Source organism: Ursus maritimus, unplaced genomic scaffold (assembly GCF_017311325.1).
Source record: "Ursus maritimus isolate PB19 unplaced genomic scaffold, ASM1731132v1 scaffold_33, whole genome shotgun sequence".
Classification (NCBI taxonomy): domain Eukaryota; kingdom Metazoa; phylum Chordata; class Mammalia; order Carnivora; family Ursidae; genus Ursus; species Ursus maritimus.
The window spans coordinates 20054852-20078489 of NW_024425897.1; the positions used below are offsets into that span (position 1 = coordinate 20054852).

The following is a 23638-nucleotide window of genomic DNA, read 5'->3' on the forward strand; positions in this document are numbered from 1 at the left end:
GGAAGCACAGGATGGTGTTGTTTTGGGGAAAAGTTCCCTGTGTCCTAATTATCTGTCTTTGAAGTATTTTGATGGTGCAGATTGAGTAGTTCCCTGGTTTGTGGCCCATTTAGTCTGTTCCTAGGGACTCCCTATTTTACGACCAGCTCCTTAAGTCTCTGGGGCTCAGGGCCTCCTGGCTGCCCCCTCGACCCTTCCCCCTCACAGGAGAATTGTGTCCACCTGATGGGTCAGCCTTGTCTCGTGGCTGGTAGTATTTCAAGGTCCCACCATCCCCAGTGCTCTTCGGGGACCATGGTGATGCCTTCTATGGAGGGGGCCGCTTGAGCTGCTTAGTGCTGGGTGCTTAGTGCCGGGTCTGCTCACTGGCCTATTCCACACGGCCTCGGTAAAGGTGTCTTCTCTGCTTTTCCGTGGGAAATAATTTGGTGGCTCTCCTGGCCTTCTGTGGCATATCCGCCCTCACACACCCACCTCTCTGAACTTTGAGCCCCGTCTTCCCCCATCCTTCAAGCAATATCGGCATTCGGATCTCACTCAGCAGGGCTCTTAACCTTTTCCATTTTTCTAGAAGCTTTGCTAGCAGCAAGCTTGCACCTTCTCCTGGGCTTCTTGCCAGCATATGAAGTCCTGAATTTCATGAGGGACTTCCAAACCAATAAACTCTTCCTCATCCGGTCTTACACAGCAGCACCTTGATCAAGCACCCTTGGGTCCACTCCCACTCACCCACGGGCTTCTGTTCATACACGCTGGCTGGGTTTTCTGGCTGTTTGGGGTCCAGGTCCCCCCCTCCCTTATTCGGCCCAGCATCCCCAGCTGGGTTATTCTGGGACTTAACGCTAGTCCTAGGCCCACCGGGCAGGAGGGAGGGGACGTGGGTGCAGGTCGTGGGGGTGGGGGATGATTTATAGAAGAGGGGCCTCTGCAGGGTCTCCTTGTCGGGGGGAGGTGCTAGCTTATAACGGGAGGGGTGCAGCACTGAGGGTTCAGAGGAATCTGGGGACTCAAGATCTTCAGGGGCTCCACCCCTTACGTCCCCCGGCTGTGTGTCAGAGTCCCATTCTTTCCCAAGCAGGGTCCTGACCTTAGTTAGCAGACCTGATCACCCACTACGGGGGGTGCTGTCATCAAAATGACAGATAACAGCAAGTGTTGGGGAGATGCAGAGAACCCCCACTCATTGCTGGAGGCGGTGTGAGCGGCACAACGCTACGGAACACGTCAAGGCGGGTTGTCATGGTTTAAACACAGAGTTCTCATATAAGCCAGCAATTCCACTCCTGGGTATACACACCCAAGAGAAATGAAAACGTATGTTTGCATAAAATCATATACCAACGTTCATAGCAGCATTCTTCATAATGGCCAAAAAGTGGCAACAGTCCAAACACCCACCAATGGATGACTGGATCAATACGACATGGTCTCTCCATACAGTGGGATGTTGTCCAGTAATAATAAGGCATGAAGCACGGACATAGAAGCCGCACCTTGGACGCACCTTGAACTTGTGATGGTAAGTGAAAGACGCAGGACACAAAAGGACACATATGGTGCAATCCCATTTTTATATGGGTGTCGATAATAGAGTCAGACAGCAGATCAGCGGTGGCCAGGGATTAGGGGGGGAAGGGGTGGCGGGCATGCAGAGTGACTGCTAATGGGTTTCAGGTTTCTCTTGGGGCTGATGGAAGTGTTCTGGAATTAGGATCATGGACGCCCCTTGTGACGTGGCTCACCTGGTGAATATCCTAAATGTGAACTTTGTAACTATCCCCAAACCGCTGAGTTGTACACTTTAAAAGTCGAAATTCATAGTGTGTCAATTACATCTCAATGACAATTTTTTAAAAATTAAAAATTAAATTGAAAAATTAAAAAAAATAAAAACCCAACCCTTTCTTTGGAGTCTTGCACTGGGTGCACGTGCTGCATTCCTGGACAGGTCCTCACTCCCCTCTGCCTTCTGGCTGTCCGAGGTGGAGCCTGTGTGTGCTGCCGACCAGGCCCTCTGGCTCTCTGCTTAGCTTGCGATTGCCGATGGTTCACATTTAGCTCGTCATTATTTTTTATCCCCTAAGGCTGTGGCTTCCTAGTAAGTTTGTTTTTGTTTTTTAAGATTTTATCTATTTGAGACAGACAAAGAGATTAGGAACAGGAGTGGCAGAGGGAGAGGGAGAAGCAGACTCCTTGCTAAGCAGGGAGCCCAACGTGGGGCTCCATCCCAGGACCCTGAGATCATGATCGGAGCTGAAGGCACTTAACCAACTGAGCCACCCAGGCGCCCCCCCCCCGCCCCCAGTATTTTTGTTTTTTAAGATTTTATCTATTTGAGACAGACAAAGAGATTAGGAACAGGAGTGGCAGAGGGAGAGGGAGAAGCAGACTCCTTGCTAAGCAGGGAGCCCAACGTGGGGCTCCATCCCAGGACCCTGAGATCATGATCGGAGCTGAAGGCACTTAACCAACTGAGCCACCTCGCCCCCCGGAAGTTTTAATACTGGCTGGGGCTACTCCCTCCTCGGAGCTCTTTTTTCCCACCTTTTCTGAACTTTTCTTGCACATGTATGTTTCCGTAAGTCCTTAGTAGCAGTCTGTCTAGTTCCGGGGAAGAGTGCTTGTGGGCATTCTTGTGGATTATCTTTAGGATCATTAAATGTATAAATCAAGTTGGAACTGACATCTACCTAAGGATGTAGCTATATCAGGAAGTCCACAAAAGTGACAGTGGGGTCACCATGTCAATACCGGGGTGGCCATTGTCAGACACCGAGGAGCTAGAGTAAAATAAATCCCCCTTGGCTCAGCCCGGCCCAGGTAACAGGTCCTCCTTACCTCCCGCCTACTGGGGCTACCCCATTTCCCCCCATCTCACAATTCCCCTCGTTCAAGAGTCCTTCTGAGGGGGGAGGCCTAGAATCCGTGTCATGAAGATGGGAGTTACTGAATTGAGACCTACCACCTGTTCCTCCCAGGACGAGCAAGGCCAAGGCCAGGTCCCCTCCTGCTGCGGGACGCTTGGCGGGGCAGGTCTCTGCTGCCCGCAAGTGTCTGCCCTGAGCTCTTGGAACTGGCCAACCCCAAGGGTGTAACTTGGGGTCCTGACAGTCCCACCCCGATATGCAGGGAGTCAGGGAGGTCAGTCTAAGGAGACTTTATTAGCACCACGCGACCTCAGCATCAGTCCTGCTGCCAGAGCGGGTGGCACGGGGATGGGGGCTCACCGGAGGTGCTAGCGGGCTCTGCCTTGGAGCCTCAGCCACCACAGTCCCAGGGCAGGCAGAGGACCCACTCTCCAGCACGGTCTCCCTCCCGGAGAGCAGCGCTGGAGAGCGGAGGACTCCTTGTCACCCCCTCCTCCCTCCTCCATCCTGCATCCCTGCCCTGGTCTGTCCCCTATGTGGAAACCCTAATCTCAGCGCGATGGCATAAGGGGGTGTGGTCTTTGGGAGGCAACCAGGTCTGGAGGGTGGCACCTTCGAGAATGGGATTCACGGCCTCCTAAAAGGCCGCAGGGCTGGCTAGCTGTGCGCAGTCTGGAGGGGGCTCTCAGGAGAACCCCAGTGTGCTGACTTCCAGCCTCCAGAGCTGCCCAGAAACACATTTCTGTGGTTGATAAGCCACGGGGTCTGGGGTGCTTTGTGACAGCAACGAGGCGGGGCCCAGCGATGGGCCGTGGCGAGTCAGGCTCACTGAGACACGTGGGGGCAGGAGGGGATGCGTCAGGGCTCCTTCCCTTCTGTCTGCTCCTCCCTCTGGGGCGGACCAGCGGCTCACGCACCCCACAGACGTTCACAGCGCAGCTGCTGGGGCTGCTGTCCCCACCCTGCGGTTGGCGCCAGGCATCCGCTCCTCCCTGTGCCACAGCGGGTGGGAGACGCAGCATCCGCTCCCGTCTGCCGGCTGCCCGAGTGCTGGCTGAAGTGTAGGCGGGGCTGAAGGAGGGAGACAGACAGCACCTTCTGGCCGTGCTGGCGGCCCGCAAGCCCTGAGCGACGCCTGTGGCCAATGGAGCCCACAGTCCGGGTCTGCCCCCTCTTTCCCCCCAGCTTTGTGGGAGTGAGTGCCATCGGCTGCAGCAGCCTCCTGACCTCTGATTCGGCCGTGTTGGTCTAATCTGGAAACCAATCTAATCTGGACTCAGTCATGGCCCCTGCCTTCCGCTCCTCCAGACCATCCAGGGATTTAGATGGCATCCCTTTGTGTTTATGATTCTTGGACTATTTTGTTTTCCGTGCTGGGCCTTGACTAAAAGGGACACTGTTGTTGGCCTGGAGGTTAGGAGTGCCTCTTGCACGGACCCAGTGCCTTTGCTCTGGCAGGCAGAGAGAAGCAGGCTCCCGTCCAGGCTCTGAGGATGGAGAATCCCATTGGCGGTGTTCCAGCAGGTCAGGAGAGAAGATGAGAGCCCAGTAAAATTCAGGAAGGCAAATAGGGCATGGCCTCAAGGTGCACACACGGGGAATGCATGCAACAGGCAGGGGGAAGAAAATCAGGCTGTAGCGAAAAGGCATTGAGTCAGGCGTCCCATAAGAGGGATTGCACGGTACACATGCCCCCACTTCCTCTGCCTGTGACACACAAGACTAGCCAGTCTGGGCATGCTCTCCTGCCAGTGGCTGGGCTCAGAGAGCTCCCCAATAGCTTAGCCATACACTGTAGGCCTGTGAACACCTTCTTCCTGCATCCAGGCCAGACACTGCTAATCAATCACAGCACTCGTGCCACGACTTTTCTCGGCTGCATCCATGGCAGACATCACTAATTGATTAGGTCACTCTTCCCAGGTAGGTATCCACTCTCCAGAACCCTCCAGAGCACCGGGTTCCAGGCAGCCACTACCAACTGACCGTGGCTGACAAATGGCATGAAGACCGTCCTCTCTGTGAAAAGTTGTTGGGTTGGGGAAGAAGGAGAGGCCACTGGGAGGATGGGGATGGTTTTCAGCAGGAGACATGAGCTGGTGTAGATGGGTGGAGAAGTCAGGAAGAAGGAGGACATTCTCAGCAGGGGCAGGATGCAGCATGGGCTGCAGCAGTCGTTGTCTGAGAGCAGAGCCATGGCAGGGACCCTGGAAACCCAGGCTGCTGCCAGCCCATGGACCCTGGACTCCGATGCATGGCCACAGGACGCAGGGGAGTCTGCAAGGTGGCCAGTGCCCGTCTGATACAAGGGGGTATTCAAGGAGGCTCAGCCGGGCTGGCTACACAGAGCAGAAGGAGAGTGCAGAGTGGGGAGGCAGGGATATCAGATCAGAGGCTGGACGGAGAGGCTGGATCAATCTTGCTCACGTGCGTGCTCGTGCACACACACACACACACACACACATCTGGTAAGTGACCCTGAGTTTCCTCATGCTGAGGGCTGGTGTCCTGCTGTCCATCTGGTCCAAACATGGGCTCTCTGGCCTTCACACAGCAGCCTGGGGGAAGGTTATAGAAGAAGCGGGTTGGCTTTAACCTTGCTGGCGAAGTGAGACCACAGGGACAGCCAGCACATGCAGCATGGCGGCACACATGGGGCCATGGCTGGGCCTGCCCCTTTGGCTGGACTCATGGCCCTCCCTGCGCACATCGCCCCCAACAAAGCGTGCCCCTGCTGCACCACAGCTCTCTTACCTCCACTGGCCATGGCTGGATGGGGGTGCCGTCCCTGCTCAGGCAGCACAGGGCAGACATGCAGGCGGCAGCTTCCTCGGCCAGCAGATCCCAGCGGGCATTGTGGCCGAGGTTGCCTGTCGGGTCAGCTGGATCCAGGATGATGGGCCTGCAATTGCCGTTAGAGTCAGGCTTATGCCTGGTAACATTGGGGTGTCCTCCTGAGAGATTGGTTGGACTAGTCTCCTCCCTCACCCAATGCTCTGCATGGACCACTTCTCCCTTCTGCATCCAGGGCAGACATCACTAATCGATCAGTGTTCACTTGGACCACGCCCCTTTGGCAGGTAGCTGGCATTGGTAACGAATCACGGTACCGGTCCCACCACTCTCCCTTCCTACATCTGTGCCAGGGGGGACCACCTCGGAGTCTTTTTCAACACACCATGCTATGCTGCCCTTACCCATGGACTGGAGATGCAGCATGTATTTCTGAAAGCGTCTCTGCTCCCTCTGCACCATTTGAGAGGGAGGCAAAATCCCAAAGAATAAGACATGCTTAGGTTTCCTGGTGGGTTCACAGTAGGGTTGCCAGATTTAACAAATACAAATAGAGGATGCCCAGTTAAATTTGAGTTTTGGATAAACGTAAGTATATCCCCAATGCTGCACGGGACATACTTATACTAAAAAGCAATTCATTGTTTATCTGAAATTCAAACTTGACTTGGAGTCTTGCATTTCATCTGGCAACCCTATTTACAGGGGACGAGGAAACGGGCTGCCTGTCCCTCACGTGCTAAGGAGATCCCTGTTAGAAAGAAACTCGGTTCTAGGAAGAGGATTTTGCTGTCTCTGCTCTATGCCCTCCGGCTGTGGGAGATCAAGCAACCCCATATCTGAGACTCAGTGACGGTGAGGGTGGACGAGAACCTGGGCTGCTTAAGCTTCCACTTCAGGAAGTCTCCGACAGTCTTGTCCTCGTAGTTGTAGTTGACGGTCCAGTAGACACAGAGCTGGGGGTACTGGCTGACCAGCTCTAGGACAGTGCGGAAGCCCTGGGCCATGTCGAACTGGGTATCCCGGCCGCCCTGCTCCCAGGCATACACCGTCAGGAGTTCCAGCCCATGCTGGGGGGGCAGGGAGCCTTTCCCCTTGGGCATCTTGTTGCACTGGGGAATAAGGGGAAAGAGGATGTGTTGGTCCACACTGGCAATGAAGAGGTGCAGGAGGGACCCTTCCAGGGCTGGCAAGCCCACCCCCAAATTTTACTGAGCACCTCCACATGTCAGATACCTGGCCGTGCATTATCCCCTCAAATCCTGGGACCTAGTAGTGACACCGGCCCAATTTTCCAGAGAAGCCAACTAAGGTCCCACGGGCTAGGAAGTACCTCTCCTTCTGCTCCACCAACCCAGGGTTCTGGCCAGCGCTGGGCCCTGCCCCCGCCCAGGACCTCGGTGGGGCGGCCCCGTCCTCGCGCCGCACCTGCCGGTACCAGTGTTTCACCAGTCGGATCAGACTCTTGAGCTTGGTGGGCCGAGAGATGACGAAGTCCCGCTGCAGCTCCGTGAAGCACGTGGAGTATTCGCCCGCGTGGTTGTAGCTATGGATGAGGTCAACGTAGACTTGAGCCGGGGGCCTGTAGCCAGGGACCAGCTGGCCTGGAGAAAGGGAGGAGGCCACCATCGGTTCACTCCCCGGGGTCCCGCTGGGGCCCACGGAGCAAGGACTTCCAGGATCTCCTACTTGGGCCTTTCCCTCATGGCTGGGCTGGGACCCACTGGGAGAAAGGGAGGGGGGAGAGTCACAGGGTGGTTTTAGCTGAAGCACCGATGTGGCATGACCGAGCATTAAAATATCTTATTTTCCTTCCTGCCCCCTTTCAATCCTTCCGTTTACCTATCATGAAGGACGTCTCAGCTGGGAGCTAACACATCTTTAATGGCTCTCAGAGGTTTGCTCAACCCTCTCTAACAAAGGGAGAGCCTCGCGGTCTCCGAGCCTCCGGTAGGGAATAGGACCGTACGCGGCAAGCTGACGTCACCCTCTGGTTTCATTGCACTTAAAGGCATTCCTTAATATTCAAACTCTTGCTTTCTGAAGAACTGTGTAGATTCAGACACATTTCTGGATGAATCCCTTCCTTGTCACTTGTTTTCCACACCTTGGGAACCAAATACATCCAGCTACAGGGGATGTCCTCGCTCTGCAAACTCTGCTGTGCAAACTCAGAACTGAATATACACAAGGAGATCTGTGTCTGTTTTGCTCAGGGATTTATCCTCAGTGCCTGGACACTGCTGGCCACATAGTCGGTGCATTTACTGAACTCATGGATCCTGCGGGTCCGTGGCACACGGAAGAGCACGCAAAGACCCGAAGCTGGGGATACGTGGCGACACTCCAACACTCACATCGTTGGGTGAAGACACTGGCGCTCAAGGCAGGGAAGTCCCTCACTCAAGGTCATCCATCATGTTCGTGCAACTGCAGAGATGAGGACCCAGCCCAGAGCCTCCGTGAGACCACATAGCGCCGTTGCGTGAATTAGAAAAAGGCGGCCTTTTCTCCAGACACTTTGTAGGAGAGTGCTGGTACACATACCTATGTACAAGGCCTACGCTGTGAACAGGTGTGGTCTGCTTGTACATTGCACACCCTCAGATGCTGTCCCTGGCGGCCCAGACTCTGCTTCTCCCCTTCTCAGGACTATGCCTGGGTACCTCACCTAAGGCGTTAAAGGCTGGCAGCACGTCAAAGTCCACGCTCTGATCCAGCATCGTCTGGGACGTCAGGGAGAAGCTCAATACGCGGGAATTCTCCCACTTGGGGATCTCGAACTTCACCTCGAACTGCATCTTCCGCTGGCATGCCTCCAGCTGGGCTCGGATCTCTGAGATGATCTCAGCCCGCCTGTTCCCTTGCTCGGCGAACTGGCTGAAACAGCTGAGGAACACCACCAGATCCGCATCTGAGCAGCCTCGCAGAGCGGTGCCTTTGGCCAAAGAGCCACCCTGGGGAGGACACAGAGGTGGCTTGACCCCTGAAAGACTCCTGCGAGAGCCTGTGGGTCAGAAACTTGCTGTGTGACCTTGGGCAAGTCACCTAACCTCTCTGTTTTGCCTCTTTAATTGGGGGTTAATACACAGTACGCTTATGAGAAAAAGAAATGTGCAAGACATAAGTTTAAACCCTTCAACAAATGTAAACTTTCTCATTCCATCAAGTTTGGGGGCTGGGGGAGATTTGAGAGATTTGTTTTGTTTTGTTTTTTCTTTTTGGCCTGTGGTTCTCAAGCCTGTCTACATTAGGAGAGTTTTAAAAAATGACTGATGTCTGGCCTGGGAGGGGGACTGGGTATCAGTATGATTTTTTAAGTGATTCTAAGTGAGGCCACAGTTGACAATCAGTGAACCAAGTTATCATCTTCAAGTGTTATGGATGAGAATGGTAAGGATCAGAGATGGGAAGCTATTTGCCTGAGGTCACACAGCAAATCATCAGGCCTGGGACTTTTTATTGGCCGACATTATGCTGATAATCTTCTGGAGCTGACCTGGGTCTCACTTGTGACTTCACTTGTGGACTGAGGTTGTATCTGAGGTTGTATCTGATGTGACTTTTTATACACCCCCAGCATCCCTCCTACCTTCTGGGATCAGCATCCTGGTTTTCTTTGGGGAAATCACTCCTCCCCCACACTCAGGTCCATGTGGAGCTGTCTCCATCATATGAGCCAGGCTTGGCCAGTCGGAGCATGATGTCTCCCTAGCTCCAGGGATTAGTTTGGGGGTGGGTATAAACCCGAGTCAGGCTAATGAGACTCAATTCCAAGACATTTATTTGAACTTTAAGAAAAGAGAATTCCTGGGGCGCCTGGGTGGCACAGCGGTTAAGTGTCTGCCTTCGGCTCAGGGCGTGATCCCGGCGTTATGGGATCGAGCCCCACGTCAGGCTCCTCCTAAAAAAAAAAAAAAAAAAAAAAAGAAAAGAGAATTCCTCTTTCTGGAAGTTTAGAGACACCAAGGACCATCCTATGGAAAGGGCCTGCCCAAAACAGAAGATGGCAGAGCCAAGAGCTGGGATGAAAAGCTGAGTCCTGATGACCCTGCATGGGCTCCTAGATCTAGCTATACCTGATGGCAGATCTACTCTAGGGCTTTCCATTTGCATCAGCCAATATATTTCTTTTGTTCCTCCTTTTGAGTTTGTTGTCACAAGCAACCAAAAGAGATTGCTGGACACATCTGGGTCCTCTCTCCGCTGTCCCGCCACAACCACATTCTGGTTTCTCTGCTATGCTTGGCCTTGTGCTGACTGTCATAAGGACGACAGAAGTGGGTCAGGACTGGCCCTGGTCTGGGAAAGATCATCAGCCTGCAGGACCCTCCTCGCCCGCAGCTCTCTGGGGACATACCTTGACGACCTTGAGCACTTTGGTGGCAGAATTCTGGAAGCAGTTTTCCCTCAGGAATGAGCAGATGATATCGACAGCCTTATTCACCTGAGCCAAGAACTGGCGGTTGGGCTGGAGAAATTCACTGATGAACTTGTCGAGGTCCCCAGCTGGGGTTTGGTAAAGGAGAGCAGGCTATGGAAAGAATCCGGGTAAGGCCAGCTTGAGACAGGATTCCCTATGAACGCGCCGGCCCTGACGCTTGATATCCTGAACGGATGAGACACTCACTATCTCCCATAACCTTTTCCTTTCTCAACTGGTTGGTAGGTCTCTGTGGTACCACCTGAAGGACCCGAGTTCGAGTTCTGGTTCCACCACCAACACACAGCCTTGGTCTCTTCACTGTAAATGGGGGCAAGAAGAAGGCCTATGCCTCACCAGATTGTACTGAGTATTAAGAACTGGTTATGAGATCCTGCTAAAAAAAATAGCAAATGCATTAAGATCATGTCCCTTTGGGAGCTGGCTATCGTCTCAAGTGGGGTTCCCCAGAAGCAGAGCCCGCGGTGGGGATTCCTGTGTGTAGATTAACTGGGGGCGGTGCTTGCAGGGGGAGGGGGGTGAGGGAAGGAGGAGAGGGTCGGGGAAGGAGCTGAGTAAGGCTCCAGCTGGAGAAAGCTTTTTCCTGGTCCCACGCAGAATGCTGGACTAAGAACTGCATCACAGAGCTGGGGGGGCCTTTTGTGCCCCACGTCGCTCACACGTTGGCTGGGACAGAAAAACCTGTGTCTCAGCTCTAAGCCGTCAGCAGCGTGTGCTCCCAGCAGCTGAAGACGTTGCACCAGCAGGGAAAGGCAACTGGGGGGGGGGGGCAACCGCATCCGCCACCCCAGGGACCCCCCTCTTACCATCACATTCCAGGGCTGCACAGACACCCCTTCTCTACTCCTAAGGCAGGCCTGCGTCCCCAGAGCTGCTGCTTGCTGGGCCAACAGCTCCCAGCTGCCCTGGCCCACATTCCAGGTGGGGTCAGCAGGATCCAGAACCAGGGGCCTGGGGGCAGAGCGGATGGGCAGGCAGGTGGGGAAGGTGGGAATCAGTGAAGGGGCAGGGGGCTGGGAGGAACTAGGAAAGGGTGTGGGAGCTGGGCAGAAGGAGAAGAGTGTCAGAACCTTAGGCTTGGCCCAATCTCTCCCAAGCACAGTAGGGTTCCTGCCCGGCCGCCTCGGTCAGGAAGGCATTGGGTGGCCCCTTAATTTCAGAAATGATATTTTATTGTGTTAATGAAACCGGCCCTGGCTTCTTTGGGGGCTCCTTGTGTCCATGCATCCTCAGTAAAGAGTCCAGAAGGAAGCAGAGTGAGGAGTGGGGTTGGGGCACCCAGATCCCACCCTGACCCCTTCTGGACACAGTGACTCCAGGGTGACAGGGGGCGGGGGTGTGTGTGATAATGCAGGGAAGGCAATGGGGAAGTGGGTCTGCACCTCTTTTTCTGAAGCTGGCCAAGAAGGTGTGTTCTGATATCTGGGTCCTCGAAGCTATAGTTGACCGTCCAGTAGACACAGAGCTGCTGGTGTTGCTGGACAAGCTCTAGGACAGTCTTTAGGCCTTCCGCCATTTTGAAAGACTCTTTCCCGCAGCCTTGCTCCCAGGCGAAGATGGTCAGGAGCTCCAGGGCGTAGACTGGGGGCAGAGCTGCACAGGCTGGCTGCTGTCTTTTGTTCTGAGCTGCGACCTGTATCACCCAAAGCCGATCAAAGAATGAGTGGATGTGAGCACCTACTATGTGCTAAGCATGGCCCTATGTACTTGGAGAGCGAGGGGAATATAAAAACAAAACCACGGAAAAAATAGAACCCTTCTCATTTTACAGGTGGGTAAACAGAGATACAGGGTGGGGTAGCGACTTGCCCAAGGTCACACTGTGACCCAAGACTAAGAATCTTAGACTTGACCTTTGCCTGGAGTCTCTCCTCAAAGGGTGTACAGGAATGGGGGCTGCAATATACTCAGCTTGGTATGCCAACATCCATCACAATAGTGACGTTAGTAGCCGTGGGTGCTCAGCAGATGTTTGTTGAATGAGTACATGCTTGCGAGTGCATTCAGAGAAGTGTTTAGTGGGGGAGCTCTGGAGAATGCTCAGGGTTTATTTGATACAACTTGCACAGAGGACAGTGATGGCAGAACTGCATAAGCTAGGCCTGGGAGGTGGGCGAGAACAAGGAAAGCATCAGCAGTGTGAAGAGGAAGGAGAAACTGATGAGCTAGAGAGGCATGCTGAACCCCAGCCACAAGAAACGAGCACCCAGGGCCTCACGGAGAAAAGATTTTCTCTCAGCTAGGGGCTTCCGGTCTGGCAGGAAGCGGAGGATGGAGGAGGTGGTCCTTCTCCTTGGGATGGCCAGTAAGAAGCGAAGGAAGGGAGATGCCTGCCTAGGAGAGGAGCTGATTGGCTGAGGCAGTTGCCATGACAGCAGCTGCTTCCTGAGACGAGCAAGTGGGTATGGCGGCCTCACCTGATGGTACCAGTGCTTCACCAGCAGGATCAGGCTCTTCAGCTTGGTTGGGCGAGTGTTCACAAAGTCCCTCCGCAGCTCTGAGAAGCAGGCCGCGTGCTCGCCCCCCTGGCAGCCGCTCTTGAGGAGGGTCGAGTAGACCTGGGGCGCAGGCTTGGCGCCAGAGCAGAGCTGCCCTGTGGAAATGTGAAATACTCTGAGCGCAGAGCTGTAACGAAGACATCTCCATGTCCCAACCTAGCCACTCACCAGCCTTTATTAATATTTGAACGTTAATTACATAGCACCGCAATCAATAATACATGACCTACAACGTAGAATCTTCTTTTTTTTTTTAGCACCAAGTATGTGCTGGGTGCTTTTCAGTAATTTTCACTAATCCACCCAATAACTCTGCAAGGTGGGTGATCTTGACCCCAGACAAGCTATGTAGCATAGCGGGTAAGGGAATTAGTCTCCAAGGCACAGGCTGGAGGCCGCCCTCACCCACGGCATCAAAGACGGGCAGCAGGGTCACGTCCATCCAGCTTTCTAGGGCCGTGGACACCAGCTGGAGCTGCAAAGCCCTGGTCACGGTCTGGTCAGGAAACCTGAGGCTCAGGCCGGAGTCTGGGTCCTGCCAGCAGGATTCCAGCTGTGCCCGCATCTCATTAAGGATCTCTGTGCTGCGGGCCCTTTGGTCCTCGTAGTCGTGGAAGCAGTTGAGGAAAATGACGAGTTCGGCATCACAGCCGCCCCTCAGGTCTGTGCCCCGGCCAAATGAGCCCCCCTGCAGAGGAAGGACCAACTCAGACCCGAGAGTGTCCCTGACCCCAGCTGCTGCCCCCATCTGCAGCCCAGACATACTGTCTCACTGATGCCAGGTCCGGCGGCCTCCCGGCAGAGGCAGGGTGCACAAGGGCTGCGACCCCTGACCCTTAGGAGCCTGGCAGAGTCCGAATATCTCTGTCTGCACCTGCCCTCCGACCCCCCGGGCCCTGCACAAAGTCAGACCAATGTGCAGCAACAGATAACTGGGGGGGGGGCGCGCAGTGCATGGGGGGCAGGGATTAAAGATTTTAGCCAAACGTCTGCAGCACCTACTGATTGCATATCTGGACCACAGGTTGCAAATTGAGGTCCCAGGGCCAGGTGGGGCCTGCAGATGTGCTCTGTTGGCCTGTTTCAATCAATCAACCAATCAATCCATTCATTCTTTCACTCATTCAACACGCATTTATTGAGCACTCACAGGGACCAAGCTATGGCAGTACATAAAATGTCCCTGCTCTCCTGGAACTGATGTTCTAGCAGGGGGGAGGAGGGGAGGGACAGTCAGCAAACAGCAGCCCCTGGAAAGTGCGAAGTGCTGTGTGGAGGCAAGTCAGTCAGGAAGTGGGGGGGCCCGGGGGTGGTGGTGGAAGGGGGGGGTTGCAGCTGTAAGCAGCTGTAAATGTAAATTGAGCAGTCAGGCCTCCGTGAGAAGGGGACTTGCGTCCCAGACTTAAAGGAGGGGAGGGAGCCAAGTGAATGGGAGGAAGAGCCTTCCAGAAAGAGAAACCAGCCAGCGCGGACTGTGCCGGTGAATTCGAGAAGCAGCCAGGAGGCCAGTATGGAGTAAGTAAACGTTGGAGAAAGACCTTGAGGCCACTGTACTCGGTGAACCCGCAGAGGAGGGAAGTGGTCTGATTACGGTAATAGTGGTTTAAACACTGTCATTAAAATTATTTTTTTTTTAAAGATTTTATTCATTTATTTGACAGAGACAGAGACAGCCAGCGAGAGAGGGAACACAAGCAGGGGAGTGGGAGAGGAAGAAGCAGGCTCATAGCGGAGGAGCCCGACGTGGGACCCGATCCCAGAACGCCGGGATTACGCCCTGAGCCGAAGGCAGATGCCTAACCACTGTGCCACCCAGGTGCCCCTGTCATTAAAATTTTTTAAAAAGCTGGCACTCAGATATATACCTCTGAGGGCAGCCAACTCCCCTTCCACAGATGTCCACTTGCCCTGCCGGTCCTCCGCTCCTTCCCCTCCTCCTTGCGGTGCCCCAGGAGGTTCCCATCAGTGTTTCCACCCACCTACTCACCTTGCTGACTCTCGAAGCCTTGTAGACACAATTCTCACGAAGGCAACCCAAGATGACATCGATGGCCTTGCTGACCTGCTTCTGGAACTGGGGGTTTGGTTTCAGGTGGTCCTGGATGAAGCGGTCCAGGTCCTTGGCAGCGATCTGAGACAGAGCCAAGGCCATCCCCAGCATGGAAGGGGTGATGCTGGCTGCCCCCGAGGGGCCGGGAGCTGGGCCTGAGGGCTGCCTGTTCTTTGCCCTTGGGCGCACAGCATGGAGACTGCTGCTGTCCTCAGGGGTCCTCTGGGCAGAGTCTCGCTGGATGGGGTGGCCTAAACCTGAGCCCCCTGCACGTGGAAGGCCCTGGAAGTGTGTAGAAGGAGTTGTCTTACAGGCATAGAAGTTTCTCCATCCCTTCTCTTCCCAGCTACCTCCCAGTGGACAGTCAGGGTGACTGAGACTCAGGGTGGGGAAATGGGAGGACCACCGCTAGTCCATACGATGCAGATTAGAAAAGGGTGCCCTTACAGACGGGATCGGTACGGACGAGGACCCCTGTGCTGGGCGGACACAGTGTGGTAAGCACACAATAACCCCGCGAGCACAGAGGTGTTCCTCCAAGCAGGCTCGGTGTGGTGAGCGGGATGTTTGTGCACCTGCAGCCCCCCCTCCGCAACTCTGTTCCACACGCGGATGCTCAGGAAACCCTGAGCACGGGAATTAGGTGTGGCTTTACACCTAGCAAGGATCCCGGGAGCCCCTCACTCACGGGCCCCTCCCAGGGGCACGGCGGATGCTCAGGAAACCCTGAGCACGGGAATTAGGTGTGGCTTTACACCTAGCAAGGATCCCGGGAGCCCCTCACTCACGGGCCCCTCCCAGGGCTGCACAGCGCCCCCTGCTGTCTGCAGAAAGCACGGGCGTTCATAGCAGGACCCAGCCTCCTGGGCCAGTATATCCCAGCGCCACGCTGCTCCGTTCCCCACATCCCATGTGGGGTCAGCTGGGTCCAGGATCACAGGCCTGCAAATCCAGAGGGACAGGAAGGTTCCAGTTAGTAAGACGGTCAAGATCAGGGGCTCTGAGGTCAAGCAGACCTGGTTCCAATCCCCGCTCTTCTACTTTCCAGCTGTGTGACCTGGGGTAGACGACTTACCTCCTCTGAGCCTGTTTCCTTATGTGCAAAACGGGGATGACAACAGTACCTGCTTTGGTGGGCTGCTGTGGAGATTAAATTGGAGCAACGGTCCCCAACTCCGGCTGCACTTTAGAATCATAAGCTACGAGAACCTACACCTAGGGACTCAGAGTTACCGCCGTGACTCAGCTATCTTACTCCTACGTGTGCGTCCCATGGTACGCGCACAGAAGTGCACGTCCAAGACGGTTCCTAACAGCCTTCTTGTAACAGCCCCGGGGCAGAAACAACCAAACGTCCGTCACCAGCTCAATGGGAAGCATGTTGTAATAAATTCACACGCGGGAACACTATGCGACAACATGAAACAATAAACAACAATAAACAAGTGCACACAATGGAAGGATCTCAAAACATCGTTGAGAAAGGCTGCCAGACACGAAAGCACGTGCCACGGGCTTTCCCTTCGGTAAGACTGTGCAGTAGACAGGACTGGACGGGTAACCGTCAGAATGGGGTCACCTTCGGGATATCACTGAGCGGGAGAGAGGAAAGGGAAGCTCCTGAGGTGCTGGAAATCCCCTCCCTTGATCTGCTGGTGGGTTTGCTTTATAGAGTCACCAAAATGTGCCCTTCGGATGGGTACACCATGCGTCACTGAAATGTTCACGCATACAGTATGTTCACACAAGAAAAATCTTTTTAGGTGGCGCCTGGGTGGCGCAGTCGTTAAGCGTCTGCCTTCGGCTCGGGGCGTGATCCCGGCGTTATGGGATTGAGCCCCACATCAGGCTCCTCCGCTAAGAGCCTGCTTCTTCCTCTCCCACTCCCCCTGCTTCTGTTCCCTCTCTCGCTGGCTGTCTCTATCTCTTCAAATAAATAAAAAATAAAATCTTAAAAAAAAAATCTTTTTAAAAACTGCCCCAAGAGGGGCGCCTGGGTGGCTCAGTCGGTGAACCGTCTGCCTTCGGCTTAGGTCATGATCTCAGAGTCCTGAGATCGAGCCCCACGTCGGGCTCTCTGCTCCGTGGGGAGTCTGCTTCTCCCTCTGCCTCTGCCCCTGCACCCCCCCTTGTGCTGTCTCTCTCTCTCTCACTAAAATAAATAAATAAATAAAATCTTAAAAAAAAAAAAAAACCTGTCCCAAGTGATTGTAATTTGCGTCTGGGGCTGACCCACGGAATGAGGAGACGCACGTGCAGCGCCTGGCTTCGGCCCCCACGCAGGCCCTCGGCAGATAAGACTTGCTTCATCGTTGTTAATTCTCTCCCGCTGCCCAAGCCCAGGAGAGTGGGGGGGGGGGGTGTGGGGAGGTACCTGGGTCTCTCCAGCTGGTGCCTCAAGAACTGCCTGACTTCCGCCTCCTCGAAGCTGTAGTTGAGGGTCCAGAAGACACACAGGTGTTGATGCTGCTGGATCAGGCCCAGGACGGTCCGGAGGCCTTGGGCCAGGCTGAAGGCTTCCTTCGCACAGCCCTGCTCCCAGGCGAAGATGGTCAGCAGCTCCAGGGCATAGGCTGGAGGCAGCAGGTCCCTCCTCGCCTCCATCCGGCACACCTGTAGGAGGGTGAAGGGGAGGGGAAACAGGGAGAGCTCTCTGCGGAACTTTGCTGAATCTTGTAGTCTCTGGGGCGCGGACGCCACAGGCTGAAGCCTGGGACCAGATGCTGGGTTCCAGGAGAAACCTGATCTTTCTCATCTGCCCTCACTCCCGGAGTCTCAGCCGAGCCGTGGGCTCCTATGAGATCCAAGCTCCGGGGATTGGGGAGCAGTCAGAGAGAGGCCAGCGGGTCGTGTGAGACTGTTACTGATCCCCCAGATGAAAGCACGGCAGAACTCGCCCAGGGTCAGAGGGCAAGTCAGTGGCCGAGCAAGAACCGGAAGCCCGGACCTCCTCATACCGTACTTGCTCTATGATGAATGGTCCTACAGAAGGACCAAGTCATGTGCCCCAAGATTTTGCGGGGCCTGGTCCCTCGTTTCCAGGCACAGGCTGAGCACCCCTTCCTCAATGCACAAGAGTCTATCCACAAACATGAATATTTTGGAGGGAGGCTGGGCCGGGAGGTGTACAAACTCCACATTACTTCATGCCATACATAAAATATTCCAGATAGTTTCAGAGCCCTAAAACCACAGGAAAAGAAAAATCTTAAAACCGTTTGAAAGGAAACACAGAAGGATAATTTTAGAAAGTCAGGATAGGCAAAGCCTTCTTACACAAGACACACAAAGTACAAATCTCGTAAGAAGAAGACGAACGCCCCTGATTACATTAAAATTCAAACATTTCCTGTGACGAAAGACCTATGAACAAAGTGAAAGTACAAGCCTCGCACCAGGAGCAGAGATTTGCATCATATCAACTCCATAAGAATTAGTACCCAGAATATATAAAGAGCTCCAACAAACCAACAAGAAGATAGCTAACGCAGTAGAAAATAATAGACAAATGATATGAACAGGCAATTTCCGTAAAGAGACACATGAATGGCTGCGAAGTGTAAGAAAATATTCTCGCTGTCATGAAATCACAAATTCAAACGGTCACGAGTGCCTGGAGCAGGACCCTGAGCGGCGGCCTCACCTGACGGTACCAGTGCTTCACCAGCAGGATCAGGCTCTTCACCTTCGCCGGGCGAACGCTCACGAAGCCCCTCCGCAGCTCTGAGAAGCAGGCCGCGTGCTCGCCCCCCTGGCAGCCGCTCTTGAGGAGGGTCGAGTAGACCTGGGGCGCAGGCTTGACGTTGGAACTGAGCTGCCCTGGGGGTGTGGAGTGCTGTGAGTCAGGAAGGGTTCTGAGGCACGGGATGGAGAAACGGGGGGGATTTGGTGGTGGGGGGAGGGGTGGAATCCACTAGCATGGGGGGTTGGAGGATGAGGAAGAGAGCCTGGAGCTTCTCAGGAAGCAGAGAAGAAAGCTCGAGACCAGAAGGAAGGATTCCTGCCTTCCAAACCCGGGGCCAGGCTGCAGGAGAGCAGCCGTATTCCAAGGGGGTGAAACGAGAATGATGCTTCCTGCTGAGTCAGGAGTCCTTATAACCTGGCAGTTCCTCCCTCCCCGAGGCTCGCTCTTGCTCGGGCCGCACTAGGACACCACCCTAGGTACCCTTCATTAATCAGTGCCGTAGGGAAAGGAAACAAAGCGGGAGAAGTAGAAGGCAAGAGGGCCTGATGCCTTAGCAGTGATTGCTACCACTGTCTCAGTGCTCATGCACGCCAGGCAGGCACTGGGCTGAAAGTTTCACGTGAGGCCCCCAGAGCCCCACCAAAGCCGACCAGACAAGTATTCTTCACCTCATTGCACAGCCGAGGACCCTGAGGCACAGTTACTCAGTAGTCTTCCCAAGGTTACATAGCTGGCAAGTGATGGAGACAGGACTGGAACCCAAAGCTGGCCGACTTTACGGTATGTGCCTTTCCCTCCACCACTTCCCATGGGCCCGGCCTGGGAAAAGTAAGCACTCTCCATAATTTCCCAGGTTCCTGACACCGCGTACTTGCTGCGTGACTTCGGGTGAGTTACTGTCCGTCTCTGTGCCTCAGTGTCCCTCTTAGTAAAAAGGAAGATAAGATAGTACAGGCCCCATAGGTTTGTTTGGAGGGGTTAATGAGATAAAAGAGGTCAGGTGCTTGGAACAGGGAAGCATTTAATAAGGATTAGCTATTATGATTAATATTTGTGTACCCAGAGGGTGGATGGGTATACCAGACGGGGGGCAGTGTGGCTGTCTGCCAGGACCTCCTAACCTGGATAAACTCAAGACAGCTATCTCCCAGGGCATCATGGTTAATAAGAATAATAATAATAGTGGAAAATAATATTAATATTAATAATAAATACTACAAGAAGAAGAAGAAGAAAAAGGAGAACAGTAAGCACTCACATAGCCCCATCATGTGCCAGGCACCGTTCAAAATTCATCACGTACATTAATGCATACAGTCTTTCTAAAAACTCTGTCAGATGGATAACTAGGGTCCCATTATTATTAACCTTCATTTTACAGATGTGGGCACAGGGGCACATTATTATATTAAATCAAGCACGGATAAATTATGAAGGGGAGCAAAGATCACGTTAATGCTTTTAAGATAAAAGACAAGACTTTGCCGAATTCTGGCCTTGTCCCCAGCCCCCTGCTGCCGGGCGCATGCCCTTTTGCCTTCTCCTTTGGGGGTATTCGTGGAAGGGCTGAGCGGCACTGTCCTAGGCAGTGGCTGAAGGAAAGTCTCTGCAGTTGCTTGAGCGAGGGACAAGCATCCGGGACCAGGACCACAGACCCGGGAGGAACTGGGCTTTCCTGGCCCAGACTCACTATGTTCAGTAAGGGAACTGGAGCCCAGAGAGGGTTGCCCAGGCCACACAGAAGGTCGGGGCAGGGCCCGACTGTATGCTCTGTCTTACTCCTAATGATCTTGCCCCCAAGCCTGGAACGGGCCAGGCATCCCTCACCTAGAGCGTCAAAGGCCGGTACCAAGCTAACATCCATCCAGTTTTCAAGGTCACTGGATGCCAGGCGGAACCGCAGGACCCTGGCCCCGTCCTGCCGAGGAAGCTCAAAGCTCAGACCAGAGATGGGTTTCTGCCCCCAGGATTGTAGCAGGGTCCGCAGCTTGCTGAGGATCTCTGCCCGGTGTGCACCCTCGTCCTTATAGCTCTTGAAGCAGTCGAGGAAGATGACGAGTTCAGAATCACAGCCACCCCTCAGAGCTGTGCCCCGGCAGGCGGAGCCTCCCTACAAAGAAAGGGGAAACGGTGGGCACACAGCTCCTGGCATTTGACGCCACGCAGAAATGCCGGGCGAGCACAGCCAGCTCTGAGTCTTCGAGAAAAGCCATTTTCATTTGTAAACCCGTGATTTCCAAATGTCGGCAACCAACTTCGAACATTTTTATGATTTTCAATTTTTTAAAAATTAAAACTGTGGGCGAAACAAATTCTGGTTTGCAGAACACATGTTTGTGACTTTGCCTGGGATTCAGTCCGGAGCTATGATACCATTCTTGGAATTTTCAGGACTTTTCTGACCGCCGTTTCTTTCTGCAAAGCTGTCAGCCGAGGACTTGGGAAGGAAACTCACGGGACCAGAGTCCCTCCTCGGTGCCCGCAGCTCTGTCAAATGTTTGCCAACCTGAAATCTCACTTCCAGGCAATACCCTGATGCGGTTTACTTGTGGTTACTCGAGCCAGTGGGGCTCAGGGCGGTGAAGTGAGTAACCGAGCCAGGAAAAGACGAGAACCAGGGTTAGCCCTCCAAGGGCACCTCCCCCACCAAGCTGGGATCCCTAACTACCCCAGTGGTACCCCAGTTCCTTTGCCGCCAGCTCCTCACATCGGGGGCTGCCAACCAAGGGGGAACGCGGCAGAGCAAAGAGGGATATTGTAGACTGAGCACTTCTGCACACCATCATCTCACTGAAGCTCGCAGCAAGCCTGGGAGAAAGGTACTGTCCTTGCTCTCACTTGACAAAGGAGGACACAGGGAAAGGGAAGTGCCAGGAAGGTTGCTTACCAACACCCCGCCCAGGGGAGCCCAGGGGAGGGAGGTCCGGCTCCCTTCTTCTTGCCTACACTCTTCTTGCACCCCCTCCCCCATAGATTAAGTCACTAAAAAAAATACTCTTTTTTAGTTTCTAAACCTACACGAAAGAAGAGAGGGTTGTAAAGAAGACTTTTGCCACATTTGCTCCATTTATTCGACCCCTGTTTTCCTGCTTATGCGATTAGAGAAGAAATTCCAGCCACTGAGTCATGTCGTCCACATACGCTTGCATGGGCATCTGGAACATGGGGATCCCCAGTGGAAACCCCTAGCTGCTCTAGGGTCATCCCCTGCTCACCCCCTCCCTGACAAGCCGCAAGTCCCCTCTACCCCAGCCAGCTTCCCTCGATGCACTCCTGGAGCCCCTGAGTTTGCACTGAGGATAGATTGGTGATGCCCCTCTCCTCCCTGAGGTCACAGGGGCAGCAGAGCATTTACGTGACAAAAAGTGGCCTGGGGCAGCGGCTCACCCACCCCTAGTCCCAGTTCGCCAAGTCATAAAACTGGGACAATAATCCCTACCTCCCTGAATGTGAGGATTAAGTAAGATGACTCAATTAACGAGACCATGTTTATTGTTACTGGGTAGTTTGCCAGTAATTAGGCTATCACGGCTATTATAGAATATTCGTGTTTCTGCACCCTTAGGATCAGGCATGATGTGAGGACTGGAGTCTGTTTGGACGGTAAAGGATTGAGTAAGTCTACGAATGAACCAACCAGAGGCAGCCCAAGGAGCACGAATGCCAAGAATCAGACCTCCTGGCTTTGAATCTTGGCTGGATCTTTTACAAGCCTGGACACATTATTTCGTCTCTGTGTCTCAGTTTCCCATGTGTCAGGCGGGATTAATTGTCCCCCCCCCCCCCCCCCCCCCGCTGTGGTGTTCAGTATGTTTTCAGGGCACTTCGAACTGCGCTGGCGCATAACAAGTGTGCTGTTTAAATGTCAAAGACATGAATGAAAAGAGCTGATAGCAACCTTCCCCTTCGGCAAAGCCGGTGGTAAGGCGCCAGCATCCTCGGAGGATTGCCCCAATTCTAGGTGACCCCCCCCCTTCCCGAGGCGCCTACCTTGGCGATTTTCAGCACCCTCCAAGGCTGGGCACCGGCGCGGCCCCCGCGCTCACGCAGGGCGGCTGCCAGGGTGCCCAGGGCGCGCCGCGCAGCCCCCAGGAACTCGGGGCAAGGCTGCAGGCTGCGGGCCACCAGGCTGTCCAGCGCGGCGGCGGGGGTGCGGTACACGTCGTTCATGGCCATGGCCGGGCTTCGGTACCCTGGCGCGCCCCGGCTTCCCTCTCGCACTCTGCGCGCTCCTCTGCGCCTGCAACGCCCAGGCTTTGGCTCTGCACCCCGAGGCCGGGCAGGGGGAGGCGCTGCTGCCCCAGCCTCTCCCCGCGTCCCTCCTTCCCAACCTCGCAGGCATTCCCCTCCTCTCCCGCTTTCAGTTTCATTTCTTTTCAGCAGCTCTGGGCTCTTGCACCCAGTTCCCGTTTCCCTTACCAGGTCTAGTTTCGCTTCCTCCGCCTTCCAGCACCGGGCCCGCCTCCCCTGTGCCCGCCCCCGCCAGCTCCAATGAACCGCGCACACCTGAACAAAACGCCTTGACAGCGGCAGGTGCACAGAGCACAAGCACTGGCACCGAGCCACGGACCCTGAGCATTTAAGAAACGTGCAGGATTTACGGGAGGACGTGGTCACACCTCCAACTGAGCAGCCTGGAAGAGGTTCCCCCAAACAGAGAACCCCTGGCTGGCTCTCTGGCCCAAGGCGGCATTCTCAACACCACCAGTAACAAAGAACGCTGGCAGAGCATGTGTCCCTCCTGCTTTCCATACATCATCGCACTGGATCCTCCCAACAACCGGGCCACAAGGCCTGTTCTTATCATACCCATTTGAGAGATGAGGAAGTTACGGTACAGAGAATGGAGGCACTTTGGCCAAGGTCACATACATAGAGGGAAAGCTGTCAGACTGGATTCAAACCCAGCTCAAGCTCTCAGTACTAGTGCTGTGTTCGTACAGGGGACAACCCCTCCTAAGTCATGTATACATTTAACACAATTCCGAAATGTTTAGAATTCCATTTTTTAAAACATCAAATGTATCATTCTGGAACCCGTCTGTAAGAATTAAGAATTATTTTAAAGCGGAGAAATGAGGAAGGAAGGTCAGTGTAGAGTGACACCCCCCACGATACTACATCTTACGACATTATAAAGCTCCGAGGCGAGTTAGGTCCCTTCGGGACTGGAACAAAAGTAGGCGGATAGTAAGCCCCGGACTGGGGACCTGAATCTACCAGGTAGCTCATCGATGCTTATCTTCACGCCCGTCTTCTCCCTTTCTGGCATCTTCGCTGTGGCTCCTCTACCCAGTGGAC

At 54.3% G+C, this 23638-nt stretch overlaps 1 protein-coding gene across 1 annotated transcript in view; it reads right to left on the bottom strand.

Annotated features, from left to right (window-relative positions):
• The window catches only part of LOC103661290 (2'-5'-oligoadenylate synthase 3), a 45242-nt gene extending 22599 nt beyond the window's left edge, over positions 1 to 22643 (bottom strand). The window contains exons 1-16 of the mRNA XM_008689001.2: positions 22328 to 22643; positions 20165 to 20447; positions 18296 to 18471; positions 17027 to 17265; positions 15441 to 15594; positions 14590 to 14934; positions 13008 to 13290; positions 12522 to 12697; positions 11487 to 11737; positions 10911 to 11055; positions 10021 to 10194; positions 8332 to 8617; positions 7089 to 7264; positions 6534 to 6772; positions 5622 to 5769; positions 730 to 958 (exon numbers count right to left, since the gene is read on the bottom strand). Of these exons, the coding sequence (XP_008687223.2) occupies positions 730 to 958; positions 5622 to 5769; positions 6534 to 6772; positions 7089 to 7264; positions 8332 to 8617; positions 10021 to 10194; positions 10911 to 11055; positions 11487 to 11737; positions 12522 to 12697; positions 13008 to 13290; positions 14590 to 14934; positions 15441 to 15594; positions 17027 to 17265; positions 18296 to 18471; positions 20165 to 20447; positions 22328 to 22513 (3490 nt within the window). The 5' untranslated portion in view covers positions 22514 to 22643. The remainder of the gene's footprint in view (positions 1 to 729; positions 959 to 5621; positions 5770 to 6533; positions 6773 to 7088; positions 7265 to 8331; positions 8618 to 10020; positions 10195 to 10910; positions 11056 to 11486; positions 11738 to 12521; positions 12698 to 13007; positions 13291 to 14589; positions 14935 to 15440; positions 15595 to 17026; positions 17266 to 18295; positions 18472 to 20164; positions 20448 to 22327) is intronic.
• Between the last annotated feature and the right edge of the window lie 995 nt (positions 22644 to 23638).